The sequence below is a fragment of the Vipera berus genome (assembly GCF_964194415.1).
Source record: "Vipera berus genome assembly, chromosome: 6".
NCBI classification, from domain to species: domain Eukaryota; kingdom Metazoa; phylum Chordata; class Lepidosauria; order Squamata; family Viperidae; genus Vipera; species Vipera berus.
In genome coordinates, this window is record NC_138208.1 from 65,253,333 (window position 1) to 65,273,120 (window position 19,788).

The following is a 19,788-nucleotide window of genomic DNA, read 5'->3' on the forward strand; positions in this document are numbered from 1 at the left end:
TTAGTATCGATTTTTCTTGCTTATATTTTGTTTTGCTAACATACATAATGCACTATATTTTTCTCTATTTCATTTTGACTGTCTTCTAGTTCAGGTTTTTTTGCACATGTAATTGTGATGTGACAACTGAATTTAGAGCATTAGGCAGGTTTGACTGGAGTGCAAATAAAGGGGGATATGGGTCTCTCCGAGTTTCTGAAACCTAAGGGAGAGATAATTTCAGGGATTGGGAAAAGAGGAGTGAAAATGGAAAAGGACAAGCAGGAAGGCTAATAGCCCCGCCCTTCCTGCTTCTGAGAGCTAGGACAATTATTCTCACTTACAGATGCTGGCGAAGAGGATCTAGGAAGTGAAAGATTCCCCTCACCCCCCACCCCACCCCAATCTCCAATGCCTCCTCAGTTTTCCCGGCAGCACCCCGGGCAAAGAGGTAACAGAGCTGTTCTTCAGCACCGCGGAGTGATCAGTGCAGGGGAGCTGTCCATTTCAGCACCACCACGTTAATGCAGTAGGTGGAGAACGGAATTCACAAGGAAAGCAAGGCGAGAGACACCGACGGGCAGCGTATCCTGCAGCAAGCTTTTCTGGTTTCCTGATCTTCAGAAGCTTTGCAGAGAGGGGGCAGGAAGGGGAAATCCATCTCGAAAATCCATCTGGCAGAGATTCCCCCCTCCCCTGCCCAACTGTTAGCTACTACCACTCCTGAAGCTCAACATCTCCAAAAAGAGAGAGAGAGAGAGAGAGAGTAACAACTACTTCTCTACACTGCCTTGGAGGAAGAGCCATGGATGGCAAATGCTCAGCACCTGTTCAGTTGAAAGCAAGGGCTTACAAGAAACTGGCAAGTCTGGCTTGGTGGTAAAAAGGGAACAGAAAAAGAAAAACGGGGTCAGAGAAGAAAAGAATTGAAACCAAAACCAGCAAACAGACAAAGTAAGGGGGGAAATCCAAGGAATATACACTGGGAAGAAAAGGATTGTTCATGGCGCAGGCTGCAGAGCTAAGCAAGAAGACTGAAGGTTGCACCTCTACTCTTACAGTCTCTAACTGTCTAGGTCCAGATAATGAGAGAGTGTGTTGAGAATGCTGCTTCGGTTGCCGCTGCCGCTGCTGCTGCTGCTCCCCTGTTCACTGTGGAAGCCATCTCCAAATTAGCCATCACATATGGAAACTGGAGACCAGAATTTTAGAAAAAGGGATTAAGGCATCTCATTTTGGGGGGGAGGGTTACCTATTTTCTTTCTTATTTTCTTTATAATATTATATAAAATATTAACAACTGGAACATTTTTTCCTTTTGAAAATCAAGTCTCTTCTGTGTGATTTTTTTTTCATTTACACTGAATTCAGTGGGCTTTCTTACCTCTTTTTTATATATAGATTCTCTCTATTGATCTCAAATAGTTATTAAGATTATCATTTCTTTTACTAACATTATACACACATACACAAACAGCCCAAGAATCAGAAAGCAGTTGGGTATTTGTATAATGAAGAATTATGGGGCTCTTTGACAGAGGTGTTCAGATGCTTTTAACCACCGTTGGTGCTTTCGCTGCCTTCAGCCTCATGACCATAGCTGTGGGAACCGATTACTGGCTTTACTCCAGAGGGGTTTGCAAGATGAAAGGAACTGGAGATAATGAAACCAGCAAAAAGAATGAAGAAGTCATGACCCATTCTGGATTATGGAGAACCTGCTGCTTGGAAGGTATTTAAATCTAGATCTCTCCAATTCTTTCATCTTTTCCCCCCCATGCTCCCATTCCACCATTTTCTCACTTCAATACCAAGCACAGAGAAAGCAGGGTGTTTGATTTAGTTTCAGAAGAGAAACAGTCAAGTTGCCAATATAAGGCAGACTCGTTCCCATTATCACCCTTTCCCCCCCCCCACCCCGTCCCTCCATTTGTCTCCTTATTCCCTGAATTGCTTGGTAATTTCTGATTTCTGTTGAGTTCCTTTATAAAATGCAAGTCAAAAGTTGCATAATTGGAATGGGTTGTTGGGTTTATCAAAACAAGGGGGAATAAAGTGTTATCCTTTTTTCAACTGGATTGATGAAGTCTGTGACAGAGGAATCGAAAAAGGAAAAGCAAACTTCCCATCTAGCTAATTTTCTTTGCAACCATTAATATTCTTAAAGTCATTCTCCAACTGTAGATTTTGTTATATCTAGGCAGCTGTCTCATTTGGTAAGCTCAAATGTCCCTCATTGCCTTGGTCCAGAAGAGTTTCTTTTTTAAGCAATGGGAGGGGGAGCTTTCATAATGGTCTCCAGGCAACCATAGTATAGTTTGGGATGGATGTGGATTTGTTTGCTCTCCTTTCTAGAACTTGCAGCTGATGAAGGGAATTTAAACACTCAAATCTCCAAATGAACAAGTGGTGGAAACAGGAAGGGTGAACACCCTTTCTAACTCTTTCCTCTCCTCCTCCTCTAGTGGGAAAGTGAAGGAGAACATGCCAAGCCTCCTCTCACCCATAATATGCCGGGATGGTAGCTGGAGAAGCCCCAGGCAGATGGCTTCTGAAGAATCAGGCACTGGAAGAGGAGAGGATCAGTGTGCAAGAGATGTAGGGGCATTAGGGTGCAAGAGATGATGATGAGGAGGAGGAGGAGGAGGAGGAAGAGGAAGAGGAGGAGGAGGGGGAGGAGGAGGAGGAGGAGAAGTATGGAGAAGAAAATCGAATGTTGACCGTTCAGATCCTCTGTAGTGTAGGGGTGCTTGATAGATAGGAATTCCTAATACTCCGTGCTCTTTAAGATAAGAACTAGCGCGGGGAAGGGGACAGAGATTACATGCGTCTACATACTTGTATTGTGTCCCCGCCTCAAAAACGAGCTAGTCCTGATAACTGCCAGTGATGCCTGGGCTGAGAACGGGAAACGTACCCCGCAAGACTGTAAGCGGGATCGTCTGTAGAAACAGGAATATAAAATGTGCCGACCTGCCCTAATAGTCCTCTCTTCTCTCGCCCCAGCTCACTATTCCCTAAAAAATGGAAAGGGGAAAAGAGAAAGCAAACGCTGTTCTTGGGAAACGATTGTAGTCAGGGAAGAGAGAGTCTTCCACCCTCTTCTCCCCCCCCCCCCAGCCCCGCGCGACGTTCTTGGTGCAAATGGTTGAGTGATGGCAGAACATGTTTTGAATAGCTAAGTGACTTCATTGAGGGATGGTCTGTTTGACGCATACTGCATTTGGTGCCCTTTCTCTCTCCAAGCCGCTGCCTTTTAACATATTCTGCAGAGGACCTTCCGCCTGGGTCTCTTCAAGCCAGGGGTGGGGGGGGGGGGGAAGCAAAAGCAGCCAATTAATCGAGGCTGTCTCAAATACACCCCCGGGGGCGCGCGTCCACCTCTAGGGAAGGGAGATTATACGTCCCAATATTTAACCCGACAGCCCGTTTCTTAACCGCGAAATGAAAGCGTGATATGACCTCTTGATGAAAGAATGCTGTCTGCTAGAAAGCTCAAGAAAAGGGGCTTAGAGGAGGAGGAGGAGGAGGAGGAGGAGGAGGAGGAGGAGGAACGGGGGCGAGAAAAGACCCTTTGGTGGCTTTCTCTGGCTTTAGGGGGTTTTAGGCAGTGGCTGATGGGGGAGAGAGCTGGAAGGAGCCAAGTGACCCTTAGCAGAGAGATCGTGGGGAGGGGGCTGTTGCCGTATATTGTGATTGTGGGACTGAGCTTCTAGGTCCTCGGGCACGTACCTCTGGCTCCAGGACATTTGGCGCGGAGCGGGGAGGTGAGGAGGCGGGGTGTCAAGGAGGAAAGCCGGGGGGGGGGGTAGCTTTCTCCTTTCGCCTATTTTTGTACGAGTCTCTCTTTCTCCCCCCCCCTTCTCCTCCTCCTCTTTTCCTTCCACCCCCACCCCCACCCTTCGCCCGCTCCCTGGGCTGTGATCACCCGGAGATTTAAAAAGCAAGGGCGTTTTAATTAAAAGCTCCTAATTGTCCCCATCTCAAGACGCGCCGCGTCACCAGCTTCTTGCAATCGGTGGCTCGCGTGTCTACGCCTGTTCTCAAGCGACTTCGGGCCCTTCATTCTATAGCACACCAAAATGGGTGTGAGATGTACGAGCAGCAGCCTTGGCTCTGGGCAGGCCCGGTGCTTCCCCGCTCTCCTGGACCGGGGAACTATTTTACATGCGCGCGACCGCCCGCCATCCCGCAAAGCCTTTGCAGCCCGGATTGAGGAGCAGCGAATGAGCCAAGCGATTCACGACTCTTCTTCCCCAACTCAGTTGGCTTAAGAGTTAAGACCCTGGAAAATAAGCGGGCACACCCTCCGCCTGTTGCTGCCCATTCCCTAAAGCAATTGCCTAGGGAGAGTACACCGGACGCTAGCTAGGGGTCAGTGAGCTTCTCTGCTTTTGACTTGCTCTTGGTTCTGCACAACTCATCTGAGATCCGAGTGGATCTTCAGACCCAGTTGCCCCAAAAGCTGGGATCCTAGTGGATCGCGGACCCTATTGCCCCAAAGAGCTGACTGGCAGGACTGTTGGTCTTTTCTCAGCCCCTGGTCCCAGAAGAAAAGCCTGCTGGGTGTTTCCAATCTGTCACCTTTCAATTCTGAGATCGGTCTCCTCCGCCCCCACTGCCTGAGAAATTCTTACCTTCCTTTCCACCCTAATTGAAGTTGATCGCTAGGAAGGAAGAGATCGCCCAGTGCCTCTGCTTCCTGCCAAGGTTTGATTGATAAACTGCTTGGCTGGATTCATGCAACACACTACATTATAGCACTAGGTAGAGTGTGATGCAGTGTGCTTTCAGAACCCAGATCTTGTCTTAGCATGTGTATGAACTAAACTATCACCTTAAACCACAATGTGATTTGTGGTGAACATCAAACTGTGCTTCATTAACCCAGATCCAGGCTTTAGCATATTGTGTGAAATTAGCTAACGTCTTTCTCTACAGGTGAACTGGTTTAAATAATACATACACATGTTAAATACATACCATGTATTTCTTTGGTTTTGGATCAGCATGAAGCAAGTCACTTTAGTCTGCAAACAGTGGTAGTTTAATGTGTCTGAACCCAGATAATTGTGATTTATTGAGTAAGACATGATTAAAGAAGCTGCACCTTCATTGTGAATATCTGAAGGAATACTGAAATAACTTCTTCAAGCTGGGACTTCATCTTCAAAGTAGCTTCTGTTATAGAGTTTGTAGTTCCTGGCAAGAGGGATTTAGAACTTTTTAAATTTAATTTAATTTAGATTTCCGTTTTTAAGGAAGGATCTGATTTTTCTCTGAAAATGTGCAAAAAATACCCACACAAAAAAATCTGAAATGCAGTATGTTTATGCCTATGCTAAGTACAGATCTTCTTGGATCTTTCTTTTTAAGAAGCTGCCAGGGTTGTGCTTGTGTTAAAATATGGGATAGTTTGTGGTTAGCCATTGAGGTCCTTCTGCCTGTCCCCTCAACATTAGAGCTAAGTTGAGGTATCTGGCGCTGGTGGTCTTTTCAATTCAAATGAATGACAGGGATTGATTAATATTACTAGTTAATAGTGACATCAATCTGTTCTCCTTTTAGACCTGCAGTCTTACAAAAGTAAGCCCAATCAGACACCATGGGCTTATGGTTCTTTTTCTTTTCTCTCTAAAATACACTCAACAGGAGTATGACTGTCCCTATCCAGTATTACGTGAACTTAATACTATACTGTGGCAGGCACTGAATTGAGATTGGCAGGACAGTCAAGTAGATTGTAACATCCTTCTGAGTCAGGGTTAGATAGATTGAAGTATATACTGAATGTAGCATCAGAAGCAATTTTATCTAGCCCCTAATAGTTCAATTCTTTAAAAAAGCAACTCAATACCATATAGTAGAACCTATGCCCACATATTTCTATTAAAGTTTTTAAAAATTATGTTGTGTTTCTTTTTGGGGATCTGAATGTAACATGTATATATTTGTATATAATGTTCTGGTTCAGCACATGTGCTCCAAGAAGGGAGGCTGCCCATATTGTTATTATTAGGGTTGGTTGCACAGTCAGCCAGATGTTTAGACTGGATTTGGCATTTTTATCTACCTAGGATAGGCAGATGTTGTTGTCTGATTATCTGTCTGTCTCTCTATCCCACCATTTTTCTCTCTCATTATCTATCTTTATGGCAAGCATACCTAATACTTCTTCCTCATCCCATTTTCCCCACAACAGCATCAATCCTATGAGGTGGGTTGAGCTGAGAAGGAGTGACTGGCCCAGAGTTACCCAGTCAGATTTCAAGCTTAAGCAAACCTAGAATTCATAGTCTCCTTTTTCTGGACCAGCACTATCCCATAAGCTTCTTGCTCAAAGATAAAAAAGAATGTTCTGGAATGCATAATTCACAGTGAAGAAATTGCAATATTTAATGCCTTCAACTCATTTTTTTCTCCTAATCAAAACTACAAATGTTTTTCCATCTGTACATTCAAAAACATCTTTGTTAAGAACATAGGATCATAGGAAGCTACCCAAGACTCACTCAAGTCATCAAACAGTTCTCTGTGATGCTTTTTAGACAATTATTTTTTTTCCCTAGCTCTACCTGGAGATGCTGTGGATATAGTCTGAGCACTTTGGCTTGTAAACCAAACTGAAACCAGCAAACATTTTTTCTGCCAGATGTTGATAACTTTAGGATGGGTATTCAGTATTTGGAGAATAGTCATATTTTTGTAGTAAATAAACTCTCTTCTCTCTGAAGCAGCCTTCAGTTCACCTATAACCCAAGAATCTAGGTAGGAATTCTAAGAATTGCAATCCCAACAATTCTGGAGGTCACCAGGTTGGAAAAGGTTGCTACAGATTCTAACTTGGGTGTAGCTGAATTTGAGAAGCCTTATTTCAAGTAAGCTTCTAGCTTCTTGTTGTAGCAGATTAATTTTCTGCTATTAATTTTCTGTTCTAGGAAAGGATCATTTCAGTTTTTAATTGCTCATTTCCATATCAAGAAGATGAAATCTGCAGCCTGGCTTCTGCCACACTATTTGTTCTTGTAGGAATTTTCTTTCTTTCTCATGGCTATTTCTCAGTAGTTTTTAATCTATTGTTTTTGATTAATACAAGATCTAAGCTCCTTGTGAGTAGGTGCTAATGTGGTCCCCCCTCTAAAGAGTTCCAGAAATGAGAGGGGGGGGAGTCTTCAGAAGCACATAGGAATAAACGTGATTTTCTTTCACTTTCTGGTTATGGGCTTTGTCATGTCATTGCTATCAAAGAAAGATTGGTTACTGAGACTTGTATATAAGCAGAGGACAGAAAGAACATCTACTAAGAGGAAATATGGGAGATGTAAAACAAGTTAGACATCACAGGTGGGTTGCCTAGAGTGATGACAAGAAGTTAAACGCAAAATCTGCTGTTGGAAAGAAATGCCATCTAAGAAATCCTTTTTTTTTTCCTTTTTGAAGAATACTAACAAACTCCCTACTTGCCTTTTGCAGGAAATTTTGGCCATGGCAAAACCCAGCTCTTGTCAGAAACTGGGATAGAAGGCAAACAGCTTTTACCTAGCTTTTTTCTCACTTTTCTCATTGCTGAAGCCAAATCCATATTATTCAATCTCAGTCTCTCATCTTTTTCTCTTCATCTCTTGCATCTGTCTGTGTTTTACATACACAAACAGACACACAGAGACCCCTGTGGAATTCTGCCACTGCCCTTCCGCCTCAGTCTGTTCTCAATTTTCCAATTGCTTTTATATTAATGGGTCTTCAGCATTTTTTTTCTGATAGACACCAGTTGTGACTGGCAAGGGGCATGCTGTTCCAGTTTTGTAACCTGCTGTGCTTGACTTCCTCAGTTTTGCCATCCCCAAACACCTGCAAATAGTGCTAAGACTTGCACAGCTCTGCTCTTGCACATCCAGGCGGATTTGTAATACAACCTGCTGTTCCAGCCTGAGGTCTCCTCAGAGCACCACATTCTTAGCTGCTGTGGATGAAGGCAGGATGGTTGTAGCTTTGCTGCATACAGCACTGTGTTCCACACAGAGCAGCAAGCAACTGCTGAGCACGCGATGCATGCCAATGGCTTGTTGTCCAGATGCAGCAAGGATTGGAGAGGAGGTGTAGCTCACTCAAGCTGTGCAGATATGAAGCCCAGTCATTGACATTTCCAACTGAAACAATGTTCTTCAACATCTGGACTGATTTGACGAGCTGCTGCTAGAGCTGCAGCCTAGATTAACTAGTCCTCTCTCCTACATGAGAATAACCTTGCTTGCAGAATATCTGTTGTATTTTCCTTCATTCTCCAAAAATCCCTGACAGTAGAGAAAAGACAGAGGTTCCTTTGAAAAACTGATGTGAAGATACAGATTGGTGATCATCTGCACGTATATGCTTGATTTGATTTTATAAACAACTCTTGTAGATTAGTTTGAAGGGTAGAGGTAAACATACATTCCTCAAAGATGGATTGTACAAAATAAATTAAGAGAAAGATCAAGGCTTTTGCTGCACATCAGTTAAAATCCTAAAATGGACCATTCTAGCAAGTGTGTGAGGTTAAGATAGGAAGGTAAAGGGAATTGTTTTTAATTTTTTAACTCTAATTTTTAATTTAGTTTAATTTTAATTTATTGTACAGAGGCCTTTAATTTTAATTTTATCTTAACTTCTGTATTTATTGTATGTTATTGTTGTTAGCCGCCCTGAGTCCTTCGGGAGATAGGGCGGCATATAAGTCCCAATAATAAATTAATAAATAAATAAAGGTTCCCCCGCACATACGTGCTAGTCGTTTCCGACTCTAGGGGCCGGTGCTCATCTCCGTTTCAAAGCCGAAGAGCCAGCGCTTGTCCGAGGACGTCTCCATGGTCATGTGGCCGGCATGACTAGACGCCAAAGGCGCATGGAATGCTGTTACCTTCCCACCGTAGTGGTCCCTATTTTTCTACTTGCATTTTTTACATGCTTTCGAACTGCTAGGTTGGCAGAAGCTGGGACGAGTAACAGGCGCTCACTCTGCTACGCGGCACTCGGGATTCGACCCGCCAAACTGCCGACCTTCTGATCGACAAGCTCAGCGTCCTAACCCACTGAGCCACCGAAAGGGGATGTCAAAGCTAAGTTGTAGTAGCACCACTACCAACAACACTCTCTATAACACTGGGTGATAAATAATGGAAGCTGTCTAATATTTGCAGGAATGCTGAAGGACACTCTCTTTGATAGCCTCTTTTGTTTTTCGCTGTCTTGTGTGCCTGATTCACTTCATGGGAACTAAACTAACCAAACCCCTCCCCCCTTGTCCCCCTCTCTCTCTCCCTCTCTCTCCCCCTTCTCTTTCTCCCTCCTTCTCTCTCTCTCCTTCTCTCTCTTTTCTGTCTCTCTCTCTCTCTCTACACACACAAACACACACACACACATGAATTTACTATGATCCAGGAAGACTAAGGCAAGCTATTTCTAAATCTCAGAGTGCTGAGATTATTATTTTTTATCAGTTAGGTCACCAACCCAATGGGTAATGGATATAATTTTATGGAGATCTTGTCCAGATCTAACCCCTTTTTGCCTTGTTGCTGAATGGTCTATATTCACCTTTTACAAAGGAAAATAATGCTTTATATTTCTTCCTTATTTCTTTCTTCAAGAATATGAAAATGAACTGATAGATTATGGATCATTTTTGAAACATATATCTAATGAAGTTAAAGAGAATGCTCTTTAGGCTCTACCCCATCTTACTTCAATATATAAACATTTTATAGCAATGCTTAAAATGAAGGAAATGAAGAGGAGGGTAGCTATACTAGAGTCCTTTGCATTTTTCCCCCTCTTTAATGCTTGCCTTTAAAATGACCTGTAAATCCCACAGCTGTAGGCTAAACTGTGAATTGAAAAGCAACCAGAAAAAGACAATGGCAAAACATTTTTATACCATGGACAAGAAAACTAAGTGGTTGAACATAACTTGGGGAAAATATTGTCTTTACTTTCACTTAATAGAAGGACTAACCCCCCCCTTCCTCCTTGCTTTCTACAATTTCATTCCTCCATCTACATTTTTATCTCTTTGCTGCTTTTTCTTTATTTCTTTGTGTGTGTGGGGGGGGCTATTTATACTTTTGTATTCAGCTCCATGATAATTTTCTTTTATCCTCCTCTTCTGTGGACTTTCCATCTCATGGTTTCTCACTACTGGTTCCTCTATCTCTTTCTATGAACCCTTTTCTTTGTTATTATGATACTTCTGGCTATTGTTCCCACCTAGTTTAAAATTGCCTTTTTGATGCCTATCTTCTCAGACTGAGTCTCTTTCTTTCTTTCTTTCTTTCTTTCTTTCTTTCTTTCTTTCTTTCTTTCTTTCTTTCTTTCTTTCTTTCTTTCTTTCTCTTTTTCACTGAGAAACAGGGGACTTGCTTTTGCTCATAAGGATAAGGAAAGCTATATCACATATGTCCGTGCACCTCCGCACACACACTTCCTTTTTTCAGCTCATGGCTTCCACTTCTACCACTTCTAGAAGAAATTGGACCTGTACCTTTTCTCTGATTGTGTCCCTGGCTTTGATTGTAGGACATCCTTTGTATCTTATATCTTGTGGCCACTAATTAATATGTAGGCTGGAAGGAAATATCGTGACAAATACAGCTGGGTAGATATTTAACTTTGCTGCTTCAGCTATACAATCCCATCTCCTCAAAATCTGATCCGTTCTAGATAAATAGAACATATGGATGGTTGGTTGGGAATAATGGGAATTGTTGCCGATCTGACTGTACCACAGGGTGGGTTAATGAAATCGTTGTTTTATAAGAAAGTATGTGCACTCCTTTGAAACAAATCTTTGCTAGCATTTGCATTTGGCAATAACAATCTAGAGAGAGAGAGAATATATATCCCAAACCATTCAGAAGCTGTATATGGCTAAACAGCCTTTCCTCCTTATATGTATAGACCTCTTTATGTTTACATGAATATAGGGATAGTGTTCTCACATTTCTATTTGCACAGTAATTTATGTTTCATGTTATCAGTTCCACACAGCTTTATCTTGAATTAGCTTCCTTTGCAGTAATATTTAATTGGTTTGTATTGCAGTAAGTATGAAAGATTCAGTGGTTCTCAACTTTTCCTCACCATGGATCTCCTTTAAATACTTTTTTCAGCCATGGACCAAATTTTATTAGCTGATTGGTACCGTATCTTGATTTTTTTAAAAAAATGAGTAAGAGTTTCTGGTCTTACTACCTAAAAAGGTAAAGGTAATGGTTCCCCCGCACGTGCGTGCTAGTCGTTTCCAACTCTAGGGGCCGGTGCTCATCTCCGTTTCAAAGCCGAAGAGCCAGCCTTGTCTGAGGACGTCTCCGTGGTCATGTGGCCGGCATGACTAGACGCCAAAGGCGCACGGAACGCTGTTACCTTCCCACTGTAGTGGTCCCTATTTTTCTACTTGCATTTTTTACGTGCTTTCGAACTGCTAGGTTGGCAGAAGCTGGGATGAGTAACAGGCGCTCACTCTGCTATGCGGCACTCGGGATTCGACCCGCCAAACTGCCGACCTTCTGATCGACAAGCTCAGCGTCCTAACCCACTGAGCCACCGCTACCTAGTACCATTAAAAAAGAATGATTAAGACCCTTCCCAGTATTTTGTGCATGTCATCATAGGAAGATGTCACAGAACTATTTGCATTATTAAAAAAATCCTAGCACCAGAAAGATTGTTATGTATGTTAAAACAAATCACCATTGTGAAATAAGTTAAAATAGACAAAGTAAATGAAATGTTAATTTCCTCACGTTGGCAGAAAGGCAAAGAGACATTTAAACCAAGTGATATTAGGAACTGCCTTCTACAATATACTGTATGTGCCTTTGACTTGCTCAAAGGTGGTAGGAATCAACCAGAGGAAAAGTTTCTCAATTGTTTGGCAAGTCATAAAAGAGGAAGCTGGCATGGCCTTTTTCTTCACCTTGGCACTTTTCTATGTAAACTTTTCCTCTTTTTCCCAATTGCCATGTTGGAACTGAGGCAGTTTTCTTCATGCTGATTCTCTACCTTCTCTTTACAACGTGAAATTCAGGTAACAAATATTGACCCACTGAAACCAGCACTGAAAAAAATAAAAAGGTCATAAAGGGCATACTTTATATGTCAGGTTTACAGGGCTGCAAAGATAATTGATGTAAAATAATAGGTTTTTGAAAGAATGGAATAAGAGAAACAAGAAAATCTCAAACTAACCTAAGGGGGACTAAGCTAGTTAAATCCTGTTAGTGAGCAAGGACAGTGAAATAGCCTGCTTGTGCATACAGCTGATTTGGATCACTGAATAATGATAATTACATAACTATTATGAAGTGATTGTAAGGTTTTACTGAGAATCCATTTTTATTTTTATATCCTATGTGTGTATTTGTTACCATCCCAGACTGTGCTGCTGTTCTTAACTACCACCTACTTCAGACAGTGGTTTCATGCGGCCCGCAAAGCCATCCTGGAAACAGTGAGGGAACGGCCCCCGCTGCCTTGGCCCTGGCCCAGAGACTCTCCTCCTGCCAGAGACCCTCAGATCTGTCCCACTCCTGCCCAGGCCCCCATAGGCACCCTTGATGCAAAGGATGTAGAGCTGGCCACACCCACCCAGTAGGCCATACGCACTCTAGCCACGCCCGCCCAGTAGGCCACGCCCACCCAGGCCACACCCACCCGGCCCCCTGAGGGCAACCGCAATGCTGATGCGGCCCTCAATGAAATTGAGTTTGACACCCCTGACCTACTTCATCTCAGCTAAGCAATATATGCCACTTCAGATATTGCTGAATTACAGTTCCTCATTGTTCAAACTGTCATAGGGATGTTGGGAGTTGTAGTTCACAAACATCTGGAGGATCATACAATATATTAGTCTTCTCTGTCAGACAGTAACATTCGTTAACATGGTCACCTCCTGTTACTTTCAGTTCCTAGCTTGATCCTAGCCTGCACAGCCATGATTGGGCAAGGCTATAACAAGGAAGTGCAGTTATTTTGATTTTCAAACTTGAAAATATCACAAGTATCTTTCCTAGCAACAAAAGGATAATGATAATTAACAAATGACACCACTGCCCACAATAAAAAGATGGCTGTTTCTGCCTAACTAAACATAGGATCAGATTAGGGCATCTTTTAAATTTCAGAACTCAAATTAATCCATCGTTTGCTGAAACATAATTTAATAAAATACTGCAATTGGTTAGATTAATCATCTTATAGTATGAATCATCTGGCCTCACCTCTGAGTAAGATGCCAGAACCAACCTCTAAATAGTAGGGAGGGCCAGGACAAAGTGAATGGGAACAAAATAAAAAGTACATTGTATTAAAATAGAATAGAATAGAATAGAATAGAATAGAATAGAATAGAATAGAATAGAATAGAATAGAATAGAATAGAATAGAATAGAATAGAATAGAATAGAATAGAATAGAATAGAATAGAACAATAACAATAACAATAACAATAACAATAACAACAACAACAAATCACTAGGACCAGATGGATTACACACCAAAGTTCTCAAGGAACTGGCAAATGTGATCTCAGAACCACTCAACTATATTTTTCAAAGATCCTGGAGCACTGGGGAACTACCAGAGGACTGGAAGAGAGCTGATGTAGTTCCCATCTTCAAAAAAGGGAAAAAAAATAGATCCAGGAAACTACAGACCTATCAGCCTGACCTCAATACCTAGGAAGATTCTGGAAAAGATAATCAAACAACAAATCAGCGAACACCTTGATGCGAACAAAGTTATCACTAAAAGCCAACATGGGTTTGTCAAAAACAGATTGTGCCAGACAAATCTTATTACATTTTTTGACCAAGTGACAAAATTAATGGACCAGAGGAATGCTGTAGATATAATTTACTTGGATTTCAGTAAGGCATTTGATAAAGTAGATCACAACCTACTACTTGATAAGATAGATGTGGGTTAGATAGCATCACCACCAGATGGATTTGTAGCTGGCTGACAGGCCGTACTCAGCATGTGGTCCTCAATGGAACTGCATCTACATGGAAGGAAGTGTGTAGTGGGGTGCCCCAGGGCTCTGTTCTGGGCCCAGCGCTCTTCAACATCTTAATCAACTATTTGGATGAGGGGATAGATGGGGAACTCATCAAATTTGCAGATGACACCAAGCTGGCAGGAATAGCCAATACTCCAGAAGATAGGCTTAAAATACAGGAGGATCTGGACAGACTCGAACACTGGGCGCTATCTAACAAAATGAAATTCAATGGTGAAAAAAGTAAGGTTCTACATTTAGGCAGGAAAAATCAAATGCACAGGTATAATATAGGTGGTACCTTGCTCAATAATAGTAACTGTGAGAGGGATCTCGGAATCCTAGTAGACAATCACTTCAGTATGAGCCAGCAGTGTGCTGCAGCTGCCAAAAAAGCCAACACAGTGCTAGGCTGCATTAACAGAGGGATATAATCAAGATCACCTAAAGTATTAATACCACTTTACAATGCCTTGATAAGGCCACACCTGGAATACTGCATCCAGTTTTGGTCACCACAATGTAAAAAAGATGTTGAGACTCTAGAAAGGTTACAGAGAAGGGCAACAAAGATGACTGCGGGACTGGAGGCTAAAACATATAGGGAACGGTTGCTGGAATTGCGTATGTGTAGTTTAACGAAGAGAAGGGTGAGGGGTGACATGATAGCAGTGTTCCAATATCTCAGGGGCTGCCACAAAGAAGAGGGAGTCAAGCTATTCTCCAAAGCACCTGAAAGCAGGACAAGAAGCAATGGATGGAAACTAGTCAAAGAGAGAAGCAACCTAGAACTAAGGACAAACTTCCTGACAGTTAGAACAATTAACCAGTGGAACAACCTGCCTCCAGAGGTGGTGAATGCTCCAACACTGGAAGTTTTTAAGAGGAGACTGGACAGTCACTTGTCTGAAATGGTATAGGGGTTCCTGCCTGAGCGGGGCTTTGGACTAGATGACCTCCAAGGTCCCTTCCAACTCTATTATTATCATTATCATTATCATTATCATTATTTATTATTATTATTATTACAATAATAATAATAGTTGGAAGAGACCTTGGAGGTCATCTAGTCCAACCCCTTGCTCTTTTTTACATCGTGGTGACCAAAACTGGATGCAGTATTCCAAGTGTGGCTTTATCAAGGCATTGTAAAGTGGCATTAACAGTTCACGTGATCTTGACTCTATCCCTCCATTAATGCAGCCTAGCACTGTGTTAGCTTTTTTGCCAGCTGCAGCACACTGCTGGCTCATATTTAAGTGATTGTCCACTAGGACTCCAAGGTCCCTCTCACAGTTAGAATAGAATAGAATAGAATAGAATAGAATAGAATAGAATAGAATAGAATAGAATAGAATAGAATAGAATAGAATAGAATAGAATAGAATAGAATAGAATAGAATAGAATAGAATAGGACCTGGAAGGGACCTTGGAGGTCTTCTAGTCCAGTCCCCTGCTCAAGCAGGAGAACCTATACCATTTCAGATAAGTAACTGTCCAGTCTCTTCTTAAAAACCTCCAGTGATGGAGTTCCCACAATTTCTGAAGGCAAGCTGTTCCACTGCTTAATTGTCCTTGTTGTTAGGAAGTTTCTCCTTAATTCCAGGTTGCTTCTCTCCTTGATCAGTTTCCAACCATTGTTTCTTGTCCTGCCCTCTGGTGCTTTGGAGAATAATTTGACCCTCTATTCTTTGTGGCAACCCCTCAAATACTGGAATACTGCCATTATGTCACCCCTATTTCTCCTTTTCTTTAGACTAGCCAAATCCAAGTCCTTCAGCCGTTCTTCATATGTTTTAGTCTCCAGGCCTTTGATCATTTTAGTTGCTCTTCTCTGAACTTTTTACAAAGTCTCTACATCTTTTTTGTAGTATGGTGACCAAAATTGGTTGCAGTATTCCAGCTGTGATCTCACTAGGGTTTTATAAAGTAGTTTTATAAAGTGGCTGAAAAATAGCTTTTATCCATGGGCTGTTAGGCTTTTAAATGGGACATAATCTCTGTGAACTTATGCAGAATTGACTTGGGAGGCCGGTGTGTGGTGTAGTTGGTTCACATGGTGTGGTAGGATGGAGGGTTTGTTGTCACTGTGTGTTGGGGGGAGAGAGCACGGGGGGAGGCTCAGCTAATCTCAATGTACACATGTTGTACTTTGACAATAAAGGTTTATTATTAATACTTTGCGTGATCTTGATTCTATGCCTCTGTTTATACAACCCAGGATCGTATTAGCTTTTTTGGCTGCTGCTGCACATTTCTGGCTCATAGTCAAGTGATCATCCACTAGGACTCCAAGGTCCCTCTCACAGATACTGTTTTTAAGCCAGGTCTTGCCTAATCTGTACTTGTACCTTTGATTTTTCCTGCCTAAATGTAAAATTTTGCTTTTTTCCCCACATTAAAATTCATTTTGTTGGATAGGGCCCATTGTTCAAGTTTGTCAAGATCTTTTTGGATCCTGAGCTTGTTTTCTGGAGTGTTGGCTATTCCTGCCAGTTTAGTGTCATCTGCAAATTTGATGAATTCCCCTTCTATTCCCTCATCTAAGTCATTAATGAAGATATTGAAGAGTACTGGGCCTAAGACGGAGCCTTATGATACCCCACTGCTTACTTCTCTCCATGTGGATGTGGTACCATCTAATGTTGTCTATTCCACCTACTTGTAGTTTACCAAGCAGTAGATTGTGGTTTACTTTGTCAAATGTCTTACTAAAATCTAAGTATACTAGGTCCACAGCATTTCGCTGGAACAACGGCTTATGACCCTCTTTTACCAGTCTACTATAGAGAGCGTCCTCTCATATGGTATTGTGGTTTGGTATGCTGGTCTGACAGCCGCGGATAGGAAAGTATTACAGAGGGTGGTGAGCACAGCACAAGACATTGTGGGTTGTCCCCTGACACCACTGGATGACATTGCCAGGGCTCGCTGCCTTGGAAGATTGAGGAAGATTCTCAGGGATGACTCACACCCTGGACGGTATCTCTTTACTCTCCTACCATCGGGTAGGAAACATAGGAGTATAGCCAGCTGTACCAACAGGCTGAAGAACAGCTTTTATCCAGGGGCTGTTAGGCTTTTGAATGGGAAATAATTTTATAAACTTTATGTATAATTGACTTGCGAGGCCGGTGCGTTGTGCAATTAGCTCACATGGTGTAATAAAATGGAGGGTTTGTGTCACTGTAAATTGGGGGTGGGGGCACGAAGAGAGGCTCAGCCAATCTCAGTGTATACATGGTTGTACTTTGACAATAAAGGTTCATTCATTCATTCATGGTCTACTAATTAAGTCACTTTATCAAGGAATGAAATAAAATTTGTTTGACATATTCTGTTTTTGACAAACCCGTGCTGGCTACCAGTTATAATTTGAATATAATCCAATGGATTATACTGTGGTATCTCTTGGCTGTTGTTTGCAGTTAATTTCTTTTTTCTATTATATTTTAACTATTTTAATTATTTTTATAATTGCTCACCACTATACAAATTTGAAATGAGATTATTTATGCAATACAAATTGAATAAATAAAAATTAGAATTAAATACAATTAATTAAAAAATACAATTTGATGGAAATGATTGGAAGTGTTCTATAATCTATATTCAAGAGGAAAACAATATGAAACTCTTTACTAAACTAAACCATACTTGCACTAAACCAAAGTCAATCTCCATTATTGCTTAGTTTAATGGGTCAGTTAAAGATAAAGGTTTCCCCTGTCCTCCAGACTCTAGGGGGTGGTGCTCATCTCCATGTCTTAGCCAAGGGGGCATTGTCTGAAGACACTTCCATGGTCATGTGACTAGCATGGCTATATGCTAAGGTGCATGGAATGCTGTTACCTTCCCACCAAAGTGATACCTATTAATCTACTCACATTTGCATGCTTTCAGACTTCTAGGTGGGGAGGAGCTGGGAAAAGTAATGGGAGCTCATCCTGTCAGCACCCAGGTCTCAAACCTGAGCTGTCAGCTTTCCAGCTGACAAGCTCAGTTTCTTTAACCGCTGAGCCACTATACCTCTTAATGGGTCAGTTACCTGTAGTATAAATAGCTATAGATGGTAGTTTTATTTTTTTTAATCTTCTCGCCCTTACTACCAAAACCTTAATTTTTGAGTGGAGAGTGAGCTATAAGATGGAATTAAGTGCTTTTTGTCTCTAAAACTTACATTTACAATTAATATGGAATAAATCTATTGTGCACAGCCAGTTTTTCATCTGTTTTGGTGCAGTTCATTGTAACTTATTAGCTTGACAATAATGTCTTATTTCCTAGTGTTTTTTTAATCAAATGAAAATTCCTTTGAAATTGGTGAAAAACAGACTATTGAAGAAAATTTCAGGAATTATATTGATGTGTGGTGAAAAGCTCCGGCAGTTCTCATTGGAATGACAATTTGAATATTGTGAACAACTCAGCCTTCCATCCTTCTGAATTGGGAAAATGAGGACCCAGATTGTTGGGGGCAACACATTAACACTGTAAACCACTCAGAGAGTGCGGTAAAGCACTGTGGAGCGGTATATAAGTCTAAGTGCTATTGCTATTTGCCAGAGTATCTTATGACTTCATTTTATCATGCTATTTCCCAGATAAAAGGACTGATGCTGCAGAAATTATATGCTGTTGGATGAACTGGCCACGTTTCAGTATGCCAGTTAAACTTCCTACTTTTATTCCTTTAGCAGAGATGCAAGAGTCTGTAGAATCAATGGTGAACTTGAAATTAGTACCATTGGATGGCATATGTTGCTTTTGTTGTTCTAAATATCCACAAGGCAAAGTATGTGTTGTTTAGTATGTTTTTGTTCTTCTCACAGATTAGTATAAATCATGAGTCACTCTGCTGAGAAAAAAAAGATTGAAACAGAGAGAGAGATGATTTTATGTTTGCTGTTGAAGAAAACTGGGTACTTACATAAGAATTACTGGCATACATTGAATCGGGCCAATGTTCTACAGGCTATCGACCTTAAAATGCATAGCATTAATTTGCTACCTGTCAGGTCATCATTGAAAATACTGGGGTTTATCACTAGATTTCTATTATCAGGTGGGAGAGGAAGAGTCTTTGAACTATCTTCTCTTCCTTCATTATTGAGAAGCATTTCAATATTTCACAAGATTTAGAAAGACACAGTGACTCAGATCTCAGTTGTTATTTTTCTGCATGCTTCATTATAAAAATCCAGGTCAACCTAAGTGGCAAGCTGTTTCCTTCAAAACCAATGCCCCCCCTGGATATAGGTTAAAAGAAAAAGAAATATCCTATTGGTCAGGTATGCAAGTACAAAGCATTTGAGAGACAAGTACATTTTGAAATATCAGCTAATAAAGCCAGACTACATCAGGGAGAAGTGACAGGTGATATACTTCCCCTAGGAGCTACCTTGGACTCTGTTGATGATAAAAGGTTATTTGAGGTCTCTGACAACCATTCCATGATATCTCAATGGCCAATGTGACTGCAATATCAGCTATTTTTTTCTGCTTTCAGGACACAAGAGGATAAAAGGGAAAACGTGATAAAAGAAGGCCTGTCTGATGATTACATTAACCTCAGCAGACATAATCTTTCCAACTACTAGTTAGAATATATACTCCCAAACAGCCATTTTAAAAGCCTATATAGTATGTGGATGAACAACAACAACATGATAGCCTATGGGGCCCAAGAGAAGACTAAACTCCACCATATATTTCATATATCTTATTACTTCTCATTGGTGGTGAAATGTTTTGATTTTGCATCTCTGCC

At 41.4% G+C, this 19,788-nt stretch overlaps 1 protein-coding gene across 1 annotated transcript in view; it reads left to right on the forward strand.

The window, feature by feature from the left end:
- Positions 1-1,179: 1,179 nt before the first annotated feature.
- CACNG2 (calcium voltage-gated channel auxiliary subunit gamma 2) overlaps positions 1,180-19,788 on the forward strand; it is a 168,311-nt gene continuing 149,702 nt past the window's right edge. The window contains exon 1 of the mRNA XM_081330897.1: positions 1,180-1,711. Coding sequence (XP_081187023.1) covers positions 1,501-1,711 — 211 coding nt within the window. The 5' untranslated portion in view covers positions 1,180-1,500. The remainder of the gene's footprint in view (positions 1,712-19,788) is intronic.